This window comes from Rhinolophus hipposideros, assembly GCF_964194185.1.
Source record: "Rhinolophus hipposideros genome assembly, chromosome: 6".
NCBI classification, from domain to species: domain Eukaryota; kingdom Metazoa; phylum Chordata; class Mammalia; order Chiroptera; family Rhinolophidae; genus Rhinolophus; species Rhinolophus hipposideros.
The window spans coordinates 5,694,271-5,719,969 of NC_138052.1; the positions used below are offsets into that span (position 1 = coordinate 5,694,271).

The 25,699-nt window shown below is 39.8% G+C and overlaps 1 protein-coding gene across 4 annotated transcripts in view; it reads left to right on the top strand.

Annotated features, from left to right (window-relative positions):
- Positions 1-25,699, top strand: part of CNTNAP5 (contactin associated protein family member 5) — an 800,511-nt gene that overhangs the window by 504,225 nt on the left and 270,587 nt on the right. For all 4 annotated transcript variants that reach the window (XM_081051146.1, XM_081051149.1, XM_081051147.1 and 1 more), the window contains exon 12: positions 17,140-17,259. In XM_081051146.1, coding sequence (XP_080907272.1) covers positions 17,140-17,259 — 120 coding nt within the window. The remainder of the gene's footprint in view (positions 1-17,139; positions 17,260-25,699) is intronic.

Here is a 25,699-nt window from a genome sequence, read left to right on the forward strand (position 1 = left end):
AAACTGCTTTCTGGGGCTCTGTCCCCACAGTAGGGTTCCTGATGAATTCCGCTTACTGGTATAATCTGATCCACCTGGTGTGGTTAGAGGTAGTCCCTTTTGATTTAGTGGGGTGGAGGTGGGGGTTGAATGATCCAAGCTGGGCTGCCTTCTCTTGCTACACTAGGGTTCAGAGGCAGAGAGCACTAGATTTGGGTCACCTTTTTGGGTCAGCACAGGGGTGGAGAAGCACTGATGTTGTGTTACCTTTTACGTCCTGAGGTCCCAACCATGTCACCTTCTTTTTTTCCACATTTCAGAGTTCTCCTTGGTTACTTTTGCATTGTGTTCCTGGGTGATCATAGTAATTAGCAAGGAAGATCAGGGAGAAATGAGTCTAAACCATCTTGTCTGAACTGGAAGTACTTCCACAGATTTAAGAATATATACGTATATTTAAATATATACAAAACATTTTTCAATGTTGTAACTTAAATTTCAAATAGGTGAGATATTCACAGGGATCACAAATCAATCTTATAAGAAGATATAAAAAAAAAAACCCTAATTTTCATTCTTATCTTCCATCTGCCTAGACCTGCCCCAGATTGTCATAGGTACCTTTTTACGTACCTGAGTTTCCTTATAGGAATACAAAAAAATACAAATACATATTATATACACTGTTTTACACTTTGCTTTTTTCATAAAGAGTTTTATCATTCTTTTTTCAGTCACCTGGAATTCAGATGTAGAGTTGTACCATAATCCATTTTATAAAGCAAATTGATAGACTTTTTTGGATATTTTTCTAATATCATACAAATAAAACCACAATGACTTGAATATATGCCATTTCTCAACCTTGCAAATATATCTGTAGGTTATAGTTCAAGAAGAACGATTTCTAAATCAAAAAAATGTATATGATTTTATTAGATATTGCCAAATGGACTTCCACAGGCAATGAGCCAATGTTCACTTCTACTAGAAATGCATGAAAGTGCTAGTTTCCCCACATACTTAGTAACAAAGAGTGTTGTCAAAAGTTGGGATGTTTTCCAGCTTAATAATTATTTCTTGAGAAAATAGAAATAACATTCTTCAAAAGCCTGGTGGTGTTTAGCAAATGATAGGAGAGCTCAGTGAATGTTTGGTCCTCCTCCTCAATATGCTTAATATGTAGTTACATCTGTTCATGAAACTGGGAAGGATATAATCTAGATATTCATTGATATATTTATATCTATATCTGTATATCTACATCTATTCCCATATCTCTTTATATAGATATATGTACATATACACATATATATTATATATGCTATAGTTATACATATATAGTTATATATATATGTATGTATATATATATATATATATATATATATATATATATATATATATATATAAAACTACATAATCATATAACTGTGTAAATATATACTTATAACAGTTTCCCATCTAGGGCTTTAACTCAAGATGTCTGACCAGGAGTAGATATATATCCATTAAGTTAGGAGGACAAAAAACTATGCATATGGTGTGATTTACAAGGCAGAACTTTGTTAAATAAGTGGACTAGAGAAGATTCTAGATTTCAGAACAATATGAATACGCTAAGGATGGGCAGCTTTCTATAAGAGAGAGCAGGAACAAGTCCCCACAGGATGTCGGTGTTTGCACAAGTGGGCAGAATATGGTGACCAGGAATTATTGATGGCAGAAGGAATGTCTGGCTCCTCATAGGCTCTCACTAGAGGATCAAGGAATGTTGGCAGAGATGAAGGGGGCAGGGAACAGGTGGCTGCCTTGGGGACCAATAAGGAGGTCAAGTTGACTGGATGGATTTTATAGGGAGGCAGTGGGCAATCAGGCTGAAAGTCACTAATCATTTGGAGCAAGAATACCTTTGTTTACATGTTTTAATTTTTCAAAATTCTCCTCTGAACAACATGGATCTTTTTACTTCTCTATTAGTAGAGATCATTTCAGGTTTCTTAATTATAAGTTAAAATTATGTTAAGGTGGGGATAAAGAGAAAGAGGGAAAAAAGCGAAGGTTGAAATATTGTCGCTATGATGGTCTTCTCTGGTCTCTTCACTCATTCTGCTTTAAAAAGGAGCCCAATGCTCTAATTAGAAATTAAGAATAAAAGTGAGTGTACAGACTCCCTTATGTGATTCCTCTAAGAAATCAAAGCCCTTTCATTTTCAAAATCCTCGCATGACAACATAAAACGATCTCATTAAGGATTTGTGAAGTATTGGTAAAGTTTAGACAAAGTTCAGGCAGCACTGAATTAAAAAAAAAAAGTGTTTGAGAGTTTGTTCAAAAATTGGGTAACTTCGGATTTAAGTTTTCAGGAAGCTGAAACTGAACAAAAAGGGAAAGCTCACAGGTAATGATCCTCTCTCCAACCCATGGACCTAGCAGAAATAGGGACACAAATAGTTGCCTGAAATGCAAGCTTAATGGGGAGAAACGTGAGGTGCTGCCTGTGGAGGTCCTAGCCAGCTGGGAGAGGAAGATTCTGTTATATAAGGAGATAATGGGCCTCCGGGAAGGGAAAGGCAACTCCATTGTGGCAGACGCCATCTTCCACAAAGGTGACAGCCATGTTGCAGTATAAATAGTCCTATAGAGAACTGACTTTTGAGTCCAAGAGAGGCACTGTCCTAAAGTGGGGCTGGGTATTAGAGTAGGTTTTTAAATTGCTTATTAAGACAGATGGTGAACTCTGTTTCTGCTGTAAATCTGCCTTAAATGAATCTTGAGAGATTGAGATGTGAGTGATCTGGGAAGACTATAAATGCAAGTTCCTATGTACATCTGGTGAGGTTTTCAATGTCAAGGAGTTACAAGTCATCCAGAATGAGCTTCCTTTCTGTGGTCAGAAGGCCTCGATGGCTGTCTTGTGTCTGTCGGTTTGCAGGCATGTGATGAGGGTACAGATAACACAGGCAGCCGGGAGCAGCCTCAGCAGGACAAGACTCTAGCAGGGGCGATTGCTATGCCTGGCTTTGCCCACTCTGTGCACCAGCATTTGACTCTAGGAGCCACGCAGAGTTGCCCAGTCAAGCCATCCATTTATAACAGCTTCCCATCAGGGGCTTTAACTCAAGATGTCTGAGCAGGACAAAAGGATAAGTGAAGACTCAATTCAGTCTGGAATGGGAATTAAATTCAGTGTAATATTCATATTTCTAAAAGATGAATATAGGCTCCAGGACCCATCGCTGAGAATATTTCTCCTGTGTATTTCTTCTATGTGGTCCCAAGGCTATCCCTCTGTCTTGTACCCTGTCTGTCCCTCACTGTCTGACCAGAGATGGCGTCTTCTTTCTCTAGAAACCTTTGTAAAGCGATCTCACTTGGGTTTATGCAGGTGCTTAGACAAGATTCTTTATGCATCAGAGCTATGTACTCGTATTAGCTTGACTGATGGATGGCCATGGTTTTTATGCTCACTTATCCACTGCCTTGAATGACTAGTCTCTCTCTCCAGTAAAGTTCACCCCCCCTCTGAAAACCAGCTCAGACTGTGTTTGGGAATCTTGAAGAATCCTCCCAGGGTATTTCCAATATTTCACTTTTTAGCTGCTGTTCATATCATTTTCTGTTTTCTTCCTCTTGTTTTTTCTCTCCTCTAGAGAAAGTTAACATTTATCAGGGACGTATGATGCATCAGACAGTTTACATGGACTTTTCTAATATCCCATTTAGTCTTCAAAACAAGTCCCTGAGGTCAGTATTATTATGATATTTTACAAAGGAGGGAACTGGAGAGCAACAGTAATTGGTAGCTTTTCCCTCTGGCTAGCCCCAGTAATCAATTGTCAGAGACATTGCTGCACACATCGCTCTGCTTAAAGTGAAGTCAAGAGCAGTCTGAAGACCCATGGACATCAAGCAAAGCCTAAGTCAAGAGTCGAGGGCTCCTGCTTACTTGAGAGAAGGGCTCAGACACATCTCTGCAAGATATAGGTTGCCATTTTTCATGATGACCTGGGAAATAGGCTGCTAACGCTGTGCTCAGGCTGCGTGCTCTGAGCTGGGGCGGATCGCAGTTTCAAAGGGCCTGGGACTTATGTAATTCTGGGGATCCCATTTAAGACTTTTTTCTAAATGATTTTTCGAATGAGAAAATAAATCACTACACCTTGCATTTTGAAAGTGACAAGTATCACAGACATTTCCAAATTAATAAGAATAATACTTTTATTAACTTTCTGACATAATTTTATTGTACTTTTATTTCCTATCTATTATCTACTTTTCTTGTTTGCCTCGTGATATATATATATATATATATATACTTTTTTTTTTTCCCGGAGAATAAAATGATAATGCAGTTTTCCGTCTAGTACGGTTGATCAATATATATTAATACATATTTTTAAATTACATAGATCATTTAGAAAACATCATTTTTCAGGTTCACATTTTGTTATTGGTAATGCAATATAAACTTTCAAAATATTCATTGCTTATTTACTTTAAAGTAAAACAATATGACGGTAGAATATAAAAAATTAAAATGCATATCCCGTTTTCTTATCTGGTTACCTAATAAGCAAAACTTAATATAAGGGATATTAAATATTAGCATTTTTTAGGTATCCCTAGTACTAATTGTACCTATTTTCAGGTTCATTTTAGAAACATTTTCACATGTTTATTGGCAAACATTCAAACTTATTTTGTGTTTTCTCCCTGGTAGTTTAGTACGGTAAAATATGCATAATTTAATTACCATCTTAGCCATTTTTAAGTGTACATTTCCATGCTTTTAAATGCATTCATAATATGCTACCATCACTACCATTCACCTCCAGAACTTTTTCATTGTGTTAAATTGAAACTATACACATTGAATAATTCCCCCATGTGCAGTATAAACTTTTATGAATGTTAGAATTGTGAAAATTCCTGTCTGGTTCCTAAATGCCATGTAAGACTTAGAAGAATTCGCTAGCTTTTGGCTGTGTACACCACAGACATGGCTTTTCCACATGCCATGCACATGTCCGGTGCCGGAGCTGCAGTCACCAGTCTAGGGAGAGATGACCCCTGGCCCTGCACCGTTCAGTCACGCCGCTGTGAGACGTGCATAGGCTGCAGCAGGAGTATTTTCAAATCATCATGGCTGGTAATAACAATGCTCGGGGGTGGCCACGAACCCTGTGGTCAGGCCTCCACCACACAATCTCAACTGAATGCGCATCCACAGCACACTGCCTAATGAACCGAATCACAATGGTGTCTGTGGCTTCCCCAGTGTTACCTGGCATGAGAAGTGTGACAATGAGAAGAAGGGCAGGGGAAAGAGACAGCAGTATTAGCCAGTTGCACATACACACACACACACACACACACACACACCACACACACACACACACACAAGGTCTGACAATTAAGTCTGCAAACTCATCCTAGAATAAGGGCTACATACCTCAGTTATAGATATCACTATGGTCACCTTCAAAGGACTCCCCTTGGGCAGCTATGCACCAATGCCTGCATCTAGTCCACCCTTCAAAGCAATTTTGGAATTCTTTATGGAATGGCCATCAGAGCTGTCATCGGATCACGCTTGATGTCCTGAATGTCATCGAAATGTCTTCTTTTGAATATTTACTTTATCTTTGGGTAAAGAAAGAAGTCACTGGGGGCCAGGTGAGTAGGGAGGGTGTTCCAATACAGCTATTTACATACCGGCTAAAAACTCTCTCACAGACAGTGTTGTGTGAGCTGGTGCCTTGTCGTGATTCAAGAGCCATGAATTGTTGGCAGAAAGTTCAGGTCGTTTAACTTTTCATACATCCTTTTCAGCACTTACAAATAGTAAACTTCTTTAACTGTTTGTCTAGTTAGTAGAAATTCATAATGAATAATTCCTCTGATATCAAAAAAGGTTAGCAACATCATTGCAACAAATCAGACCTCGTGTGTGTGTGTGTGTGTGTGTGTGTGTATTTGAGTTTTGTTTATTTATTTCTTTAATTTAATTTTTGTATTAGTTTCAGGTTTACAAAACAACATAGTGATGGGCATTTACACTTTCACAAAGTGATAACCGCCCCGCAAAATCTACTACCCATCTGGTACCGTACAGAGCTATTACAACACCGTTGCCTCGATTCCCTGTGCTGTACTTTGTATCCCGTGTATGTATATGTATACATAGATATATTTAGTTATAGTTGGCATTCAATATTATTATATTTCAGCTTCAGGTGTATAGCGCAGTGGTCAGGCATACACTCAATTTATGAAGTGATCCCCCTGATAAGTCCAGTACCCATCTGGCAGTTACATATTTTATTTTAGCTGATTGTTATTAAAGTATCTTACTTTAACAAAATTTGTAGCTTTATAACGTGTCAGTGTGGTTTTGCTGAACTGTTTTCCTCAGAATGTTCCTCCCATGGATTTGTCTTTAGGGAAATCCACAATGGTAAGACACTGGTAAGAGGTCTGAAAGGTGGAAGGGAAGCAGCAGCCATGCTGTAGCTCACTGAGGCAGGTTTCATGTCTCACCATGCGGGCCTGGGCCGTGGACAAACAACAGGAAATCTCACAGATTTCGGTCCATCCTCCTGTGCTCGACACATATGTATGTGTCTTTGCTTGTTCTTACTCCCATACTTCACATCCATCTTTCCTTCTGGACTGTGGACTGCAAGCTCCATTATCAAATGCAAAAACAACAACCTTACTGAGACTGCCCCACCAGCTCTCACAGTGCCCTGTAACAGAGCAGCCTAAAGATCCATGTATATTTATCTACCCAGGGTCTGCTCCTCTGACAACCTTGGCTGACACACACGTCTACAAAATGACATAACCACTTTAGGGCTTTGCCAGGGTGTTCTGAAGCTGCAGTTTCCTCTGCTTTACAATAAATTCATCTCTAATCCAGAGATTGGTGTCTAGGGTTTCTCTTTGGTGGCCATGTTGTTTCATGGTAATTCGTATTCTCTGAACCCAGGGATGATGAGAAAAATTTGTAAGGATAATCTGGTAGGAAAAACTACAACATTTTGAGTGTAATCTGCACCAACATGAGTTGTCCTGGGTAACAAAATTAAATATCCTCTCTGTAAGAGTAGCTTGGGGCATTTTGGTTAATCCTTTTGTGTCAAATATTATGTGCTCTGCACACACTGAAAGATACATATTGTTTACTGTAAAGTGTCCTTTTCACAGCTTAAAAAATAGGCATTCACCAATTCATACTGGAAGATACATTCTTTATGGTTTGCAAATGCAAAATATTAATTTATTTTACCAGTGTGGCCTCTGCAGAGGATCCTGGACTTGTTAACAATGATGGTAAAATATAGAGAGATAAACATTGTGTAATTATTTTCAAGGATGCCTTCAAGGTACTTTCACTAGGATTGCCTTATTACTCTGTCTATTTGAGACCAGTTTTAGAAACGTATGACCACAATATAACTGTTTTATGAGTTTTTGTTTGTTTTCAGCATTTAGAGGAGAGAGCAAGGAGTTTAGAGCAGGGAATCAATGTCAGACACCCAGACCCACACCTTATCAGCTGTGGTGGCTTTAGGAAAAACTCTCACATTTTCTTATATTAACTTTTGCTCCAAAAGATGCATTAGAGCTGATTGTCCGGCTAGGTCTTATTTTCAGGGAAATGTGGTAGTGGGCCTGGCTATTCTTTTGTCAAATATAAACTAGGCTTTGTACATTTCCTCATCAGGCCATATTATGTTATAAATGGTGGCATGTCCATCTCTTCAATTATTCTGTTGGAGAACAGAAATTGTTGTTGCTTCTTAATATCCCTAAAAAATCACTATAATTATTATGTAGTTATCAGTATAGTAATTGCAGAACCAAAGTGATTGCTTGGAAATTCATTACAAACCTTCGGAAGTTCTATTAGTACCTTCTTATGTTTAAGAAAACAGAACCTTAGTGCAGTATTGAGGCTAAGTTTGTAAACCTCGCAAGCAGCAAAACTAGCATTTTAATACAAAACTCCTTGGGTTAAAAACTTCTCTCTTTTTCACTTTACCCCATGAACTCTACACTCAAACCAATGACCATGTTGTTCTGAAGTCAAGACTGACTCCTATGAAACAAGCAGGGAACTGTTTCAAGCATGATAAGAAAAGACTTCCCAATGGATGAACACCGCTAGGAGTAGGCAGATTAGGGAAAGTGCTGGAATCAAGGCGTGGGGGACAGGATGTGGCAGGGTGTCTTGTTCTAGTCCACAGTTGAAGTAAAGAGTTTGGAGATGCTCTCTTGGAGGCCATACTCACCAGATGGCAATTTTAATACCAAACCCAAGGTCTCTGAGTAAGAAAGGCACAAATGCTAAACACATCTGTGGCCCTCACAGTTTCCCTCAGGGAGCTCTCCTAGCCTCTTCAAATGATTCTAAATTCACCAACACGTCATTTTTTGAACACATACTGTGAACCAGGCTAGTCCCTGAAAATACAAATATTTAAGATCCAATTCCAAAAAAGTCATCACATAAATGAAGACTATAACTTAATGTGCTCCCTTACCTAACTTAACATTTGAGAGCAGGGGCAATGTCTTATTCCCCAGCACTTAACTCTATACCTAACATATGGCTGGGATATGGTGCTTATTTGATAAATTCACTGCAGGGCCATGCATGTGAACCCCATCCTTTTTTTGTTTAAATTGTTTTATTGTATTTATAAATGATAACAATTTGATAGCTCCCACTTATCAAATGCCTAATGTTGGTGAAACACTACCACAGCCAATTTTGATACTTTATCTCAACGCATTCTCATTCTCATAAAAAAAGAAAGTTCAAGGAAAATAAAACTCAAGAGATTAAGCAATTTACCAAAAACTTTGTAAATGATCAGTGGTTGTTGGATTCAGAGCTATCAGCTTGAACAACACCAAATGATAAGTGATGACATTCTTTTTTTTTTTTTGTCCCTTATCCTTAGTTTATTTATTTATTTATTTATTTATTTATTTATTTATTTATTTTCATGTTACAATAATATTTTATTTACAGAATTAGGTAGACCTCTACTTTAGGCAAATCTGGGAGGATATATTTTTTTTAATTTATTTATTGGGGTGACAATTGTTAATGAAATTACATAATTTCAGGTGTACAATTCCGTATTACATCATCTGTAAATCCCATAGTGTGTTCACCACCCAGAGTCAGTTCTCCTTCCATCATCATATATTTGATCCCCCTTACCCTCATCTCCCTCCCCCCACCCCCCTTACCCTCTGATAACCACTAAACTATTGTCTGTGTCTATTAGTTCTTGTTTCTCATTTGTTTGTCTTGTTTTTGGTTTATATACCACATATGAGTGAAATCATAGGGTTCTCTGCTTTTTCTGTCTGACTTATTTCGCTTAGCATTATATTCTCAAGATCCATCCATGTTGTCACAAATGTTCCTATATCATCTTTCCTTAACGCTGAATAGTATTCCATAGTGTATATATACCACAACTTCTTTATCCATTCATCTATTGAAGGACATTTTGGTTGTTTCCATGTCTTGGCCACCGTAAACAAAGCTGCAATGAACATTGGAGCACACGTGTCTTTATGTATAAATGATTTCAGATTCTTTGGGTAGATACCCAGGAGAGGGATTGCTGGGTCATATGGTAATTCTATTCGTAATTTCTTGAGGAACCTCCACCCTGCCTTCCACAGCGGCTGCACCAGTCTGCATTCCCACCAACAGTGGATGAGGGTTCCTTTTTCTGCACAGCCTCTCCAACACTTGTTGCTATTTTTCTTGTTAATGATAGCCATTCTGACTGGGGTGAGGTGATATCTCATTGTGGTTTTTATTTGCATTTCTCTGATGATTAGTGATGTTGAGCATTTTTTCATATGTCTATTTGCCATTTGTAAGTCCTCTTTAGAGAAATGTCTCTTCAGGTCCAACAAAAAAACAAACAACCCAATTGAAAAATGGGCAGAGGACCGTGATGACATTCTTAACCAACAGTAGGGTCATCTAATTAGTGAGTTAGTAATCATTCTTGATTTATACAGATACATGATAAACATCACTCCTCCCAATAAAAACAATAAAATGAGGCAAAACAAAATGGGAGAGAAAAATATACAGAGGCTTGTCGTTCTGGGCAAAAAGTTGAAATTAATATTTTGACTGTATCAATACTTATTAGAAACTTGAGTTTTCAGCAAGTAGGACAGAATTACTGAAAAAAATATCATGAAGATGTATCACTATTTATTAAGTGTGGCTTTCAAAGATTTTTAGAACAAGGCTTCTGAAATTTGAACTTGCAAAAGAATCATCTGGAGATTTGTTAAAAGCCACTTACCGCAACCCTATGCCCAGAGACTCTTATTCAGAATGGAGTCCATAAATTTGCATCTGTAGGAAGCTCAGAGTAACAGTAGTTGCTGCTGGTTTGAGGACCACACTTGGAGAACCACTACTTGGGAACCACTGCTTTAGAAGCCGTGTGTACCCTCTGAGGGTCATGCCAGTACCTGCCTGGAGATTCCCGATGCTTTGACCCCATTCACATGACAAGCTAGACTTAATTCACATGTGGATTACAAGGAAGGTTCATATAAATCATGTTTACATATTTCTATTTTAAATACAACACATTACTAAGGATAATTACTGTGCATTTTATAGATTAATTTACTGGATCACAGAGGGTAAGGATGGCATGGTATGTATAATAGGCCTGTTAGACCCAAGATTCTCAACTTGCATTTGGCAATTGCAGCTTCGTTGTTCCTATGTCAACGGAAAGCGTTGTTGTTTCTAAGGAGAAAAGGAAATATAGCTGCACTTTGAGATGGAGGTGAAGCTGGATGCAGGCATATTCTTTGCCCCTAGAACTCACCAGAACTCATCTGGCTGGTGTACTGCTCTATTTGGACACTGCATCGGATGGAACAGATATCAGGGCTTCCAGGCACGGTGTCCTGGAGGAAACTAAAACACTTTTGGGGACGTATCCAGTAACCCAACACCCTGTCCCTCAACTTTTTCAGGTTTATTGAAATATATATTTTACATCATAAATTTTCCATATTTAAAGTGTACAGGTCAGTGTTTTTTAGTATATTCACAAGGTTGTACAATCATCATCACTACTTAATTTCAACACCCCAAAAAGAAACACAGTATACATTAGTAGTAACGGCCAATTTCTGATGCTCATTCCCAATCCTTACCCCCAGCGCCTGGCAACCACTGGTACAGTTTCTGTCTGCAGAGATTTGCCTTATTTGGGCATTTCACATAAATAGAATCATACAATATGTGATTTTTTTGTGACTGGCTTCTTTCACCTAATGTAATGATTCCAGGGTTCAAGATTCATCCATGTTGTAGCACACATCAATGCTTCATTTCTTCCATCACCTAATAAAAGACCACTGTATAGATAGACCACCCCCATTTGTTTACCTACTCATCAGTTGGTGGCCATTTGAGGTGTTTCCATTTTGGGGCTATTTTGAATAATGCTCCTATGAACATTCATATGCAGATTTTTATGTGGACATGTTTTCATTTCTATAAAGTAGATATTTAGGAGTGGAATCGTTAGGTCATATCCTTCTTGATATAAAGCTTTTCATTTTGAAATAATTCAGTGTAAATTGCAAAACAAAATATACCAGGGGGTCCTATGTACCCTTTACACAGTTTTCCCCAATGGTAACATCTTGTATAACTGTGGTACATCCTTAAAACCAGGAAAATGACATTGGTAAAATGTACAGAGCTTACCCAGATTGCTGCATTTTGACATGTACTAGTGTGTGTGTGTGTGTGTGTGTGTGTGTGTGTGTGTGTGTGTTTGAGAGAGAGAGAGAGAGAGAGAGAAAGAGAGAGAGAGAGAGAGAGAGAGAGAGAGAGAGAGAGAGAGAGAAAGAGAGAGGGGGGGTTCTTTGCAATTTTATCACATATAGATTTATGTAATCAAAATGCAGAATATTTCATCTCAAGAACCCAACATGCTGTCCCTTTATAGCCATACCCACCTTCTGTCATTCCCCATCCCTAACCTCTAGCAACCACTAATCTATTTCAATCTCCACTAACCTCCTTTTAAGTAATGAAAATGTTACAGAATCTGTCTATTTCCAGCCTGTACCAAAATGTGCAAACTGGGACATCAAAGGATCTGTTTTCTAATTTAATCCCTTGACACATTTTTCGAATTAATTTCAGAAATCCCATCAGTTTTAATATATTATTTTTTTATCTTTTCTTCACTGAAACCAGGCCAAGGCAAAGTCCCACAAAACTACTGCACAAGGGGTTTGATAAACTTAATTAAATAAATAGCTGTTAAATGCAAAATGCTTCCTAGGCATTTATTTAATAGGATTAATTCGATTTTATTTATGTCTGTAGGCTATGTATGTAGATGTACAGCTAAATATGCAATCATGTGGTAAATATTACAGTCCTGGGGCCATAGAGAACAAGGAGGGAAATAGGACTGAAACAATTTTAAAGCCTTGAAAACATGTACTTGTTTGTAAGTTTCATTTCTATCGCTCTAGTTCTATAATAGGAATATAAATGAAGCAGAAGAAAAACTGTAGCTCTGACTTTGGTATTGGAAAGGGTGAGGTCTAAATAAAAGTATTTTGTTGTCTGAACACTATCATTATCTATAATGAGAATGGGCTTCACAAGGACATTTTAAATTATGCCTGACGTAATAAATTAGCTGTCAGGACCAGATTCAGACTCTTTTCCTTAAATATGAAAACGCTGTTCCAACTGCTCTGTCCAGCCTCATTATACATCTGCACATATTAATGCAAAATTTATTCTAATGAGTCATACTATGTTCATTGGTGTCCTTTTCATTAATGAGTACGATCTTTGTGTGGGCTCATAATATTAGACCTTCAAAATTAGCACTGGCATTCACTGGTCGCTGTTTTTAATGGACACAGGTCTTGCTAATGATAGAGCTTCTTTGTTTTTCATTCATGCTTTCATCTTCTTCCCAGCAGCAAATGTGTTGGGTCTCTTATAGTGGCCTCCAATGATAATTTAGAACTTCTATAAGATATAAGTCTTTTTAAATTAGTGGAGATGATCTTTTTTTTTTCTTTTCTCTTTGGCATATGTGTGTGTGTGTGTGTGTGTGTGTGTATGCGTGTCTATATATATGCATATATATATATATATATATATATGCTAATAAATTTTCTAATATTTAAGCACTCTTGCATTTTTGGATTAAGCCCCCACTTGGCCATTAAGTCCTTTTAAAATAGGCTACTGGGTTCTATTTGCTATTTTCTGCAACTGTTTTATTGATATTCATATGTGAGTCTGTAGTTTTCTTTTTTTGGTATGATCTTTGTTATGTTTAGGAATCACCTTTCTATCTACTTCATATAACAAATTTGGATGATTTATTTTGCTGTGCTTTGGAGGAGCATAAGTAGCAGTATAATTATCTGCCCTTTAAAAGATTTTCTTGAGAAACCATCTGATACTGCTGTCTTGTTCTAGGGGAGCTCTTTAAATACTTTTTCTTTCATAGGAATTGGTCTTTTACATTTTTCTTGTATAGGTATTGGGATTAATTTTGATAAGTTTAAGACCCTGAATTACGAGAGATCTAGAACAATGTCTTTTTTGTTTAGTTGTATGAGAGCCTGAGAGTTACTGAAGAATTAGTAGGTCGTGAGTAATTGTTCATACAGCCCTTGTTATGCGGTGTGGTAGATAAGCAGTGTAGAAAGGGCAGCTCAGTAAACAAGGAACCTGTTTGTACTTCCTGAGAGAGTTGGTAGATGGAACATCTATATTTACCTTCACTTCTCTGTAAAGCTTCACATAAAAAGTAGTCAATGAAATAATTTTTTAAATGTCTCATTCAGCGTCTGATCAGAGAAACACCTTGACTCCTAAGCACGGCCAACCTTCAACTTTAGTAGTGGGGTGATCATAAGAGGGCTAAACATGCCCCAGACTAGGACTTAGGTCGCTAAAGGAAGAGATAGCCCATCAAGAGTAGGCACTGACTTGGCTTGGTTGTCCCACATTAATAACTTAAGTCAAAAGATAAGTAACAACACAGGTAATCTACAGTAGCACCCTATGCCCTGCCCTGACTGCACAAGTGCGAAATGAATGTGTGTCTGTGTCACTTCCACCTTCCAAATAACATGGACAACATCCCTCTAAATTATAGTCTATCAAGACCAAGAGAAAACACCTGAAGGCACTGACATGAGGATTTCCTAAGCCAGATAACCCTACAGTAACGACCTTGGAGGGCAAACCACAGATATTTGCTTAGAGTGATCAGTATTTTAACAAATGCTGTTAAATATGAGATGAGTACAAAAGATTACTTGACATTGTAGAGAAGAGTCGAACATGAAAGAGACCGAAACAAAACACAAAACATATATACCAACTAAACATACATACAACACACACACACACACACACACACACACACACACACACACACTTGAAGAAACAGTATGTACAGAAAGAAGAAAATGTAAAAGAAACTGTTATAATTAGTATTCTCAGAGATATTAGAGACATATTGTACCAATAATCAAGAATTGCATGTTATTACAAAAAAAATATTCAGAGGGAAAAGCAAACACTCTAGGTAATTTAAAAATGCTACAACTGAAATAGCCCCAAACTGGAAATAATCCAAATGAACTAAGAATTAAAAGCTATCATCTCTTCACAGAAGGGACGTGGGGTCTATTAGTTTCACATAACAAGCTTTGTGATTCATTGTGTAAATGGGAGAAAAAAGTCAAGTAAATACAAAATTGACAAAAAACGTAAAGGCAACGTGGCATGAAACATAATAATAATAATAATAATAATAATAATAGTAATAATAATAGATCATATTTATCAAGTACTTCCTATGAACCAAGCACTATGCTAAGTGTTGTATGTGGATTGTCTCTTTGAATTCTTACTACAATTGTATGATGTAGGCTGTTTTATACCCTTGTCCACATGAGAATTAATACGTTGAAAGTTTATTAGTTCTCCTATGCTGCATAATGAATTATAGAAAAATGTAGCATCTGGAAACAATAGACATTGTCAACTTATAGTTTCTCTGGGCCCTTGAGAAACTTAGCTGGGTGGTTCTGTCTGGGTCTCTCCTGGGGCTGTTGTTAAGATGTCAGACGGGTGCAACCATTTAAGGATTGAACCATGGAGATCTGCTTCAGAGCCCACTCCGTGGCTTTTCTCCTAAGCTTCCAAGTTCACTTGTGTGGGCCTAGTCTCAGGGCTGCCTCAGGAAATACGGTGGCTTCTCTGAGAGTGAGTGATCCAGGAGCATCCAAAATGAAAGCCACTGTCTCTTTATTCTCTTGTCTTGCAAGTTAAATATATCACTTTTGTCATATTCCCTTAGAAGCATGTCTATAAGGCAAACCCACACTCAAAGAGAGGGTATTAATTCATGAGCAAAGTATGAATACCAAGAGGTGAGGATAAGATGAGTTACCTTAGAGGTTGCCTAGCACAGGTGAATTAGCATATCTGAGCTCCCATACACGGTAAGTGGTAGTGTGATACACAACCATCCAGCTTGACTCCAGGGCTCAGGTTCTTCACCCACAGTGTAATCCCCTAAACGTGATCTGGGTGGAACAGCAGCAACTCCTTTCACAGGGTTATTATCTTGTGAGTGAGGGAGAGGCTTGGGGGAGGCATCACACGTAAAAACTGGCATACACATGTGTGACACACGCTCAGATGGACTGTCAGTGTGGGACAAAGAGGAATAGCTATCTGTAGTGCTCAGTATGTACGACGCAACTGCGACCCTCCCACTCACCTCCTACTTCACAAAGTGTGGATGGCTGCAAGAGAGAAGTACGTTAAAAAAAAAAAAAAAAAAAAGAAAAGAAAAAAAAAAAGTTGGAAGTGAGATAGAAAAAAAAAAAAAGAGAGAGAGAAGTACGTGAGCACGAAGAGAACCTGGACTTCACTCTCATTTATAAAAACTCAAAACCCCTCAAGCTTTAGAACTTTACTAGTAATGAATTATTTGGGGCACTCTTCACCCTTGATCATGACAAACTGCAGCTTCATTTTCTGGGGATGGGGCACTCGTCACAGGGACATGTTGGTGAATGTGAGGAGTTGGTGCTCGGTCCTTAATGCTAGTGGGAGCCACTGAAATGTTTCAGTGTTTTAAGACTAGGAAGGAGATGCAACCTAATGTGTACTTGCTGCTCTGGGTTATACTGTTTTGTCTAAAGCATCAAGCACCATTCATGCATGAGACAGCAGGTGCTTCCTTTAAACCCACTGATTCATTCATGTTGGTGTAATGAGACTTATAAATTTCTCCTACCTGCAGATTGGTCATGGTACCTATCTCAGGGCACCTGTGCCCGCCTCTCTCCGAGCACATAACAACCCCTGTGGCTGCACCAGGCTGTGAGCTTCCTAAGGCACAGATTGCCTCATTCCTATTCTGTCGCCTGGTGGCAGCCACACTGTTAACATATATTAGGAGCTCAGTAAGTGCCTGTTAGGTCAAAATAGAGTAAGGTGGATTGAGCACCTCTGGTATATGAGTGACTGTGCAGGGCTCTGGGCAAAGAACAGTATGAGAGTGCCATTTTACTTTATTAATACAAAGTCATGACTGTGTATGTTCATTCAGGTTTCCAGCCACTATCAAACTCTTGATGTGAATGTGGCACTCTGCAGGCTGGAACAGAGCATCAAACAACACATGGCCACCACTCTTCCAGACTCTGTAACCACTGGGGGAGGCGGCGGGCAGGGCAGTGTAGGATGATCCTAGCTTGATACACTGCATGCACATCCAGGGGGGACACAGACATCAGCATTGAGAAGGGCCTTATCCGAGGTAAGGGTGGACCTTTCAGAGGATGTGACCTCTGAGCTGGTTAGAAGAATGACTCTTAGGATGAGTGGAGGATGTGACTTCATCAAACCCTGGGACGCTTATTTGGTAAGACATGGGGGGAAAGTCGAGGTTATAGGAGAAGGGAAGGAAGTCAACATTGACCACCAATGTAAGTAGGAGTCACTGAGCCATCCAGGGAATATGCAGAGCCATACAAAGTTTCCTCCCTGCTGCCTTTGTGTCTTCTCAGCCCTCTATGAGAGATCCTGCGAGGTGTACAGGCACCAAGGAAACACGGCTGGTTTCTTCTTCATCGACCCTGATGGCAGCGGGCCGCTGGGACCTCTCCAAGTATACTGCAATGTCACAGGTGAGGGTGCAGTACTCTTGCTCATGCTCAGCCTAGTTACGTGGTGGTGTACAGAGAAGGGAAACCCACGGGAAGGGGACGCTCATGCAAACAGAAATTCCAAAGACCAGCATCTGGGGGGCGAAGTGGTAATTAAGGAAATAATAGAATGAGCAGCTAGGCTATTTCATGAGAGAAGAAAACTTGTTAAAACTTCTACCAAAACAAAGACATTAATTATCAAGTATTTTCTGTAGATCTCGTAAAGAATATTTTTTCTCTTAAAACTCAAAAATAGAAAGCAAAGGGAAATCAAACAAACACAAAACAAAACTCAAAAGCAATAGGAAACGTTGACTCGGGAAGCAGGAAAGCTTGATTCATGCCTGGCTCTGAGGACTGCAGGAATCCACACTCTCTCCCAGTTTCAGCTGTTCATCCATGAAATGGGAAAGTAGCTGCTACCTCCTTGAGTTGTGAGAATTAGTCACCGTCATGTGTATTGGAGCAACTAATCAGACTCATTTTCCATTAGACACCCAACAAAAACAAGTGAGCTCCTTCTGTTTTCTTTGGCGATCTCATATAACTGGCTACTTCTTTCAAAAGCACAGAGGACCTAGTGAGAGTCCATTATTACATGAGTTCAGAAACAGCAGAGGATCACCAATGTATTTTGAAAAATAATTCCACAAAACCAAAATGCAGCGTAATAGTTATCTAAAAGGACATCAATGCGAGTGCTCTCTCCATTGTGAGTGGCATTAATTGGCGCATGCACAGTTTTTGATTCAAGCACTACCTTTTCGAAAGGCCATCAGAATCATGTAATGAAGAATGAAAGTGGGGGACTGTCGTGCCGGGTGTCAGGCGGGGTCTCTGCTCATAAGAACACATAAGAACACAGGACATGTTGAGGCCAAAAAGGAACACCCACGGAGCCATAGATAGGGGAGTCAAACCAATATATTCTCGCTGGCGGCTGGGCTGGAGACACAGGAAGCAGGATCTACATACTGCCTAACAGCAGTCCGCCCTTGCCAGCCACTATCTTCTTGCTAGCCCCCATTCTTCTGCTAGCGTAGCCACAGCCGTTATATTAGTGGCCAATGGCTTACGGATTACAGTTGACGGCCAACTAGCCACAGCTGATAGCCATCTGATGACAGTTGATGGCCATTTACTACCCAAGCCAGCACCTTTCTATGTGAGGCCGAGAGCCTGGAAACTGCTTTCTGGGGCTCTGTCCCCACAGGGACAATTATTGCTCATTGAATTATCCAGTCCTAGGCTTTTCTGCAGCAAGGCAACCACCTTTATGAAGCTCTTTCTGTAGCCAGATACTGTCCTGGGCACTGAGGATATGCAGAGAAATAAGACGGAGTCATTGTCATTCCTGAGGCCAAAAAATTGGGGAAAACAACATGCAATATCACAGGCAGAAATGCAAGCAAACTTTTGCAAACATGGTGATTAAGGACACTTGGCAATTGGTCCATCTGAGTACAAAGGGCCACGCTTTTCTTTTCTCTCTGCAGAAAATGCTAGTTACATGGAATTGAATACCATTTTATTGCATTTCCATGATGCTTCATCTCCAAAAATACATATATGCTCGCTGCTTATCAGCAGCCCTACCACATCATCAGAAATTGTGTTACTGTTTTCTTTTCATGGTTGTAGTAACCATCAGTGTTCAAAAACCTGGTCAAGTACTAGGGTGGATCCAAGGTATTTCAAAATGTAATTAACATAGAGATCTCTGAGGATTCTTGCTGAACATACAAACTTCCCAGCCCCAGAAATTCTTATTCAGTAAATGCACTCTTACTGAGCTCTCCAAGTGAGTCTGATGCAAATAGTCCCGGACCAAAAACCAAGGAAGTGACTTAACTGCAGAATCAGGAGAAGGAGATGAATGCCTGCTCCTGAGTGGTCAGGTGTGGTCGCTCAGTGCTTACCAACTTTGGCACCTGATGTCATTTGTTTGATCCTCACAGCAGAAACATAAGGTAGATATTTTTTATCTCTATCTTACATAGAAGGAAAGAGAGTAGGAGAATTCCCTGACTTCCTCGAGGTGATAAATACTAAAATTGATAGGATTCGGGAAGTAAAGAAAACATCCGGGTATGGTGATACTCTATATCATAAAATGTTAACTGGATGCTTCGTATTGCTTATGTTTTGCTTTAAACAGTGCTTCTATGTTTGTTTCAAAAAGAAATCAATATAATTATAGACAAATTGAAGGAAACAAGGAAAGTATGAAGAAAATATTAGTCACCTATAAATCACAACCCAGATATCACCCTTGTTATTTTGTTAGAATTTCCATGTGACTTTTTGCTATGAATGTATAAGTTTTTAAATATATATTTTAAAATTGTGAGTTTAATAGACTTGTCCTCATATTATTAATGTGCATTTTGAAATTAAATATGTACATTAAATATAACTTTAATGTTAAACTCTCCGGAATAATCAAAGTAAAATGACACAGAGGGTATGATTGATTCATAGGTCTCATTTACATAGAATCTCTGCTTCTCTTTGGAAAGATTTCTGTCAGGGATTATGTTGGTATTTTGTCCAGAAATGGCTGAAGATGAATGTTTCCTTGTATTTAAATGACGCCGTTTCTCTGATGTGATCCTGAAGGAAGCAGGACCTCTGAGTTGTGTCTGGGAGTCCATAGGCGTCGTTATGCATGATTGGACATTTCTTCTAAATATGTTTTTCTGGTCTGCAAAATATATAGGTTTTTGGTTTTGCTGTTTTCTAAAACAAACCTCTGTGTTGGCTGAATTATATAATTCTCATATTTAACTGACAAATATTTTTAGTACATAAATATACTGATAATCAAATCCTTAGTTTTGTATTTGTATTACAATGAATCCATATTCATTGTAAATGCTAAATGTTTATAAATATAAGTGATTTATGACTCTAACAAAAGTGTGATCAAAGTGGTTCAGGGAAGAGAGGGAGGGAGAAGGGAGACAGGAAGTGGACGGAGAGAATGGCACTGGAGGTGGGAGGAAAGTGCAAGACTTGGTGTGTGTGAGTCCGTTTGTGAAAACACGAGTTGCTGTCCTCTGCCCTTCTCAGAAGCATTACTGACGTGATAACAGGGTGGAGGCAGCCCGGGAAGGCTGGGACCTGGACTTTGTCTAGTCCCTGGTGCCCTCGGGCAGGTCGCTAAAATCAGGACCTGGGGCCAGGTGGTCTCCAGGCCACCGTCATTTAGATTCCCTGAGAGATAAGTGAGCTTCCACCCAAACAGGGAAGTGCCTCCTAGGAAGCCTGCAGGTGCTTGCCAATAGATACCTGAGGGTGAAGCAGGACAGTTGTTGTGTGGAAAACCATGCACTTGAATCCCAACAGCATCTCTATTGACAGCGTCCCCTGGGGCAGGGGGGCATTAGTTCCCCATTCCTGTAGCTGTAGTGGCCCTGACATCCTCCTAGAGATGAGTCTTACCTACCACTGGGTGGTCTCAGGGTGATGAGATCCCTGAAAGCTCAAGAAGCAGCTGTCCGCTTTGGTGTAAGGCAGCAAGGTCTGTGCATGGGGAGAGTGGGCTCGTTTTGGGGGAGGGACCTAAGAGCCTGATAGACTTCTTTATAAAGTGGACTGAATCTAGGCCTGTACAGGTGTTGACAGCATGCCACACCTAGGACTGGGGTCTAAGTCACTTACCTGGGACTAGTGAGTGGGAGAAAGGGAAGGCCCAGTGTTTGCATGGAGGATTGACTGAACTGATGATAAGGAGGCTGAACAATAAATTTCTGCAGGGATACCATCTGGTCTCCTTTTAACATCCAAGTGATGTACAATTCATGTCAGCTCAATGTAAATGTACACATTTCAGGTACCGTGCGAACTGCTAAGCATACAAAATTGAGTCTGCATTAGTTTTTCCAGGTCTCTGTAATAAAATTCCACCAACTGAGTGGCTTAAAAACAGACAAACGAGAAAACAGAAGTCCACTGTCCCACAGCTCTGGAGACTAGAAATCCAAAATCAAGGTGCTCGCGGGGCCGGATTCCCTCTGAAATCCTGTAGGGGAGAATCCTTCCTTGCCTCTTCCTAGTGTCCAGTGTTTTGCCTAAACCTTGGGCACTTCTAGGCTTCTAGCAGCTCTTCAGTCTCTACTCCTAAGAGGCTGACATCCTGTTTCCAGGTGACATTGTCCTGTGACCATCTCCTCTCATGTGACTTTGTGTCTGTTCTCTTCTTATAAGACTATTGGTCATACTGCATTAGGGCCCACCTTAATAGAGTATGACCTTATCTTTATTTGATGATATTTGAAAAGAGCCTATTTTCAATTAAGGTCACATTCACAGGTACTGAGGGTTAGGACTTTACATATCTTTTGAGGGCGGGGGACAATTCGACCTATAATAGTATCATTTCAGTCTCTGTCAGAGGCTAATCATGGAGAAATCACAGCAACGATTACACTATGAGGACAATGACAGGGTAAGCATAGTCTTGGGAACCTGTGAGTGGAGCCTAATTCAGCCTCTTGTGGGATGGAAGGGCCGTGGGGCAGGCAGGTGGTATCTCTAAGACCTGGATGGAAAGTGGAGCTGCCCAAAGAAGAGGCACAGGGAGACATTTCCCAAAAGAGCAAATAAATATCAGGAAAATTCTAGGTTCTAGAACTTTGAATATCAGGAAAATTCAAAGTTCTAGGTCCCTTGAACCTGCACATATGTGGGTGCCACCAAACTCTCCAAGTTGTGTCACTAGTTTAGAAAACTGAAAAACTTCATGACACTGAATGAATAGAAAAGAAAAGGATCCAATGGACCTGAGCAGGGGCAAGTAAAAACTGTTGAAGCTCTATAGTCTGAATTACAGTTTCCCAGTAAGGAAATCTGCTGTCTCAAATCCAGGGAAAAGAAATAGTGGTGGCATTGTAAGGAATTCCTGAGCCTGCAGAGTACTTCCTGTTCCTGATTGAGACAGGGAGAACTTTCTGAGTCCTAGCATCAGGACACCATCCTCACATCATCCATGACCTTTAGCCACGACAGAGGACAGTGACTTTGTCAGACAGCTTTTTCAATTCAGGGACAGTTGACAATGGTGTGAGCATGCAGAAGGAGATGATGAGAAGAAGATCGCACTACAGAGCTAGTAAGAGGGGTGTCACCACCATGAGACTCAGAGAAGTGAGAGGAGAGATTGTTGCCAGAACAGGAAGGATGGCAGCGTGTGGAGCTGTGCCCTCCTATGTGGGGACAATCGGCAAGGAGCTTGGAGAATCACCTCAGTCTTTCAGCACCTTCCAGTGTCCTTGAGTCTCCATTGAGCAGACACAGCTAGAACTCGGAAGGCAACAGCACTTACGGATGGAATGCTATCAGTCAGACTTCCTGGGCCCAGAGAAGGCTGCAGAGGGATAGTAAGGGTACCTGGTGAGGCAAATAGAAAATACCCATGTTAGTCTGTTTAAAGAACCGTCCAAAGAAGTCTGGGGAAATGATTAGAATTCACCAAGAGTCAAGGATGGTGAGAGGCCAAATCCCAAACCTTGCAAATATATGAAGCATGGACTTATTCAATAATCTCCAACCTGAAGAAGAATGGACCTCCCTTTTCAGGTTAAATGAGAGTGAGATAAGGATGAATGCAAGAAACACATACTGACTTGGACGGTGACTGACTCTAAACGTTGAGGGCTTTGAGGTCACTCAATGAATAACTGAAGGATAATAGACAACTAAGAGAAACTGTGACATGTTGAGATGTAAAGTTTTGTTAAAAGGGACATCTGGGTCCCGTGCCACTACCTGGTGGTAAAAAAATCTCCTGGTCTGGATGTGGACACTTCTGCCAATGATGTGACATCTGTGATTATTTTCAGCTAGGACCATTACTTGGGTAAGTAGGAAGAGATGTGTTTAAGACCACAAGGAACCCAGTGAGAACTCAGAATTGTGCTGCTAGATGAAAATGCATGTAAGGTGGGTTTGCAGGATGGGTTAGAAGCTCTCAGGAAGTCAGGAGTTCTGGACACTGGGATCAATGTACAGGAAAAGGTAGGAGTGAAGGAAGAGTTGGGCACAGCAAGTCATAGGTGAAGTCAGTGAATACCTGGGGTCAGGGGGTGGGACTCCTCAGTGGTGTCCTGCCTTCCTTCGTACAATGATTAATTTTATGTTCCAGCTTGGCTGAGCCACCGTGCCCAGATATGTGGTCAAACATTATCATTAATGTTTCTGTGAGGGTGTTTTAAAGATGAAATTAAGATGTATATCGGTGGACTTTGAATAAAGCGGATTACCCTCCAAAATGTGGTGAGCCTCATCCAGTTAGTTTAAGGCCTTAAGAGAACAAAGACTGACCTTTCCCAGGCAAGAAGAAATTCTGCCAGCAGATGCCCTTCAGATTCGAAGTGCAACTATGTTCTGGGTCTCCAGCCTGTTCACTTATCCTGAATATGTATGAGAGATTTTTGCATACATATTTGCATACATATTTGCATCCTGTTGTCTCCGTTTCTCTGTACAACCTTATCTAACAAGCTTAGGTACCTGCAGTCTGCATGTCTCCTGCTCTCTGCTTACCTCTCATTTTTTATATAGACTTCCATCATGGCACTGATAACACTGTATTATAACCACCAATGTTTACTTGTGTCCTCACGGGGCTGTGAGCTCCTTGATGGAAAATGAGGGACAGTGTATAAGGAATCTCTAGATATAGTTTCCACATACTCTCATGAGTTCAATGTAAACAGAACTCTGAGAAGTCACAGCCAAGTGAAAGATTAATTTCTACCTGTATCCTTTTATTCTTCCCCCTTCCCATAATTTATTTCAGATTAAGGTCCCGTCCCATTAAACTAATAGTTTGGAATGGTGGATTCTGTCTCAATGTCTAATCTTAAGTGTGCTTGAGTAATTTTTATCCTTTGCAACCTCTTCTGCAAATCCAAGAGTAAAAGTGTCCGATTTCTCTGAATTGCTTCCAAGATCTTCTGTTGCTATCCACCCTTCCACTAAGCCCTTCTTTTCGTCAAACATAGAAATGACTAGTCAGAGTGGCACATATTTTGTAGTCATGTTGGCATTCAAATATCAGTGCTGGCACATTCTAGCTGTGTGACCTTGGACAAGTCATTTAGAATTTCTGGCTCTTGGTTTTCTTTGATGAGTTTTAAGAAAATCAGAGCAAGCTGCCAAAAGAGTGAGACAGAGAGAATCATAATAGTGAGAGTGATAAGATATGGAGACTTATGAGGTTTGCACATAGATTAGGAGCTGTATGAGAATGGAAAAAAAATTTGCTGTAGAGATTTCCTTTACTAGGTTTTCCAGTAAAATGGAGATGATTAAAATGGCTACCTTTCAAGACTAATGGAAGACTTAGAAAAAATACGCAAAATCCCTAGACCCAAAAAGTAAATGGTCATGAAATAGGGTAACTGGATATCAGGGCATGATGATTAAATGTACCCTCTTTTACTGGCACTGCTGTCCTAGTATAGAAGACATCTAAATAGTCACCGTAGCTTTAGAAGACAGCCATCTTCTCTCATTAGCAATAAAGTCTTTACTCCTGCAGGTCCCATGAGATTTCTGAGGCTCTCGGAGCCTGATGGGAGCATTTATGAGGGGGAGTTTACAGTATCAATAGAGCAGAATTAGAAGGATGAGGCACCCTGACAAGCTTTTCCTTAGAACTTGACATTTAAACTTATTCTACTCAGTTTACATTTTACCATTTTGAATGTTAACAAGATACCTTGTCAACAATGTTAACAGATATTTACCAGCCACACACTGTCTTTCCTCTGTAGAGGACAAATATATACTGATATGCAAAATTGTCCAGAACCACTAACAAAAACACATTTATTTCTTGATGGATACAATGCCAATGTCAGGTGTCTAAACCTATACAGAAGCCATCAGACATTGCTAGGAGTTTGTAAGGAATGTTTAGTCAAATCTCTACAGGAAAACTTGTTTTCCATTCTCACACAACTCCTAATCTGTGCGCAAACCACCTCACAAGTCTCCATGTCTTATCACTCTCGCTATTGTGGTGCTGTGTGTCTCTCCTTTGGCAGCTCACCCTGTTTTCATTAAAACTCATCAAAGAATATAGAAGGGAGCAGGTAAAGAAGCCACAACTGAAGTCTCTCTAACCTGCCTGCACATAATTGTGCAGCGTGATTTCAGGTAACACATTATCATCCACACTATTGACCGAAAGAAAGAAAAAAGTCCATTCAGGTAGGTGGAAGAATTGCCGGCCTTCCTTCCCAAAGTTGCAACACTGTCAGTGAGTTTACGGTTTACAGATGGGCTGCACAAGGATGGGCAGTGCACCGGAAATGAGAGTTAGCCATTACACAGAGCGGGGACAACTTATGGCACATGTAGGTCTCTTTGAGCTTCTTAGTATGTTGTTAATTACGAGCAGCTGTATTTT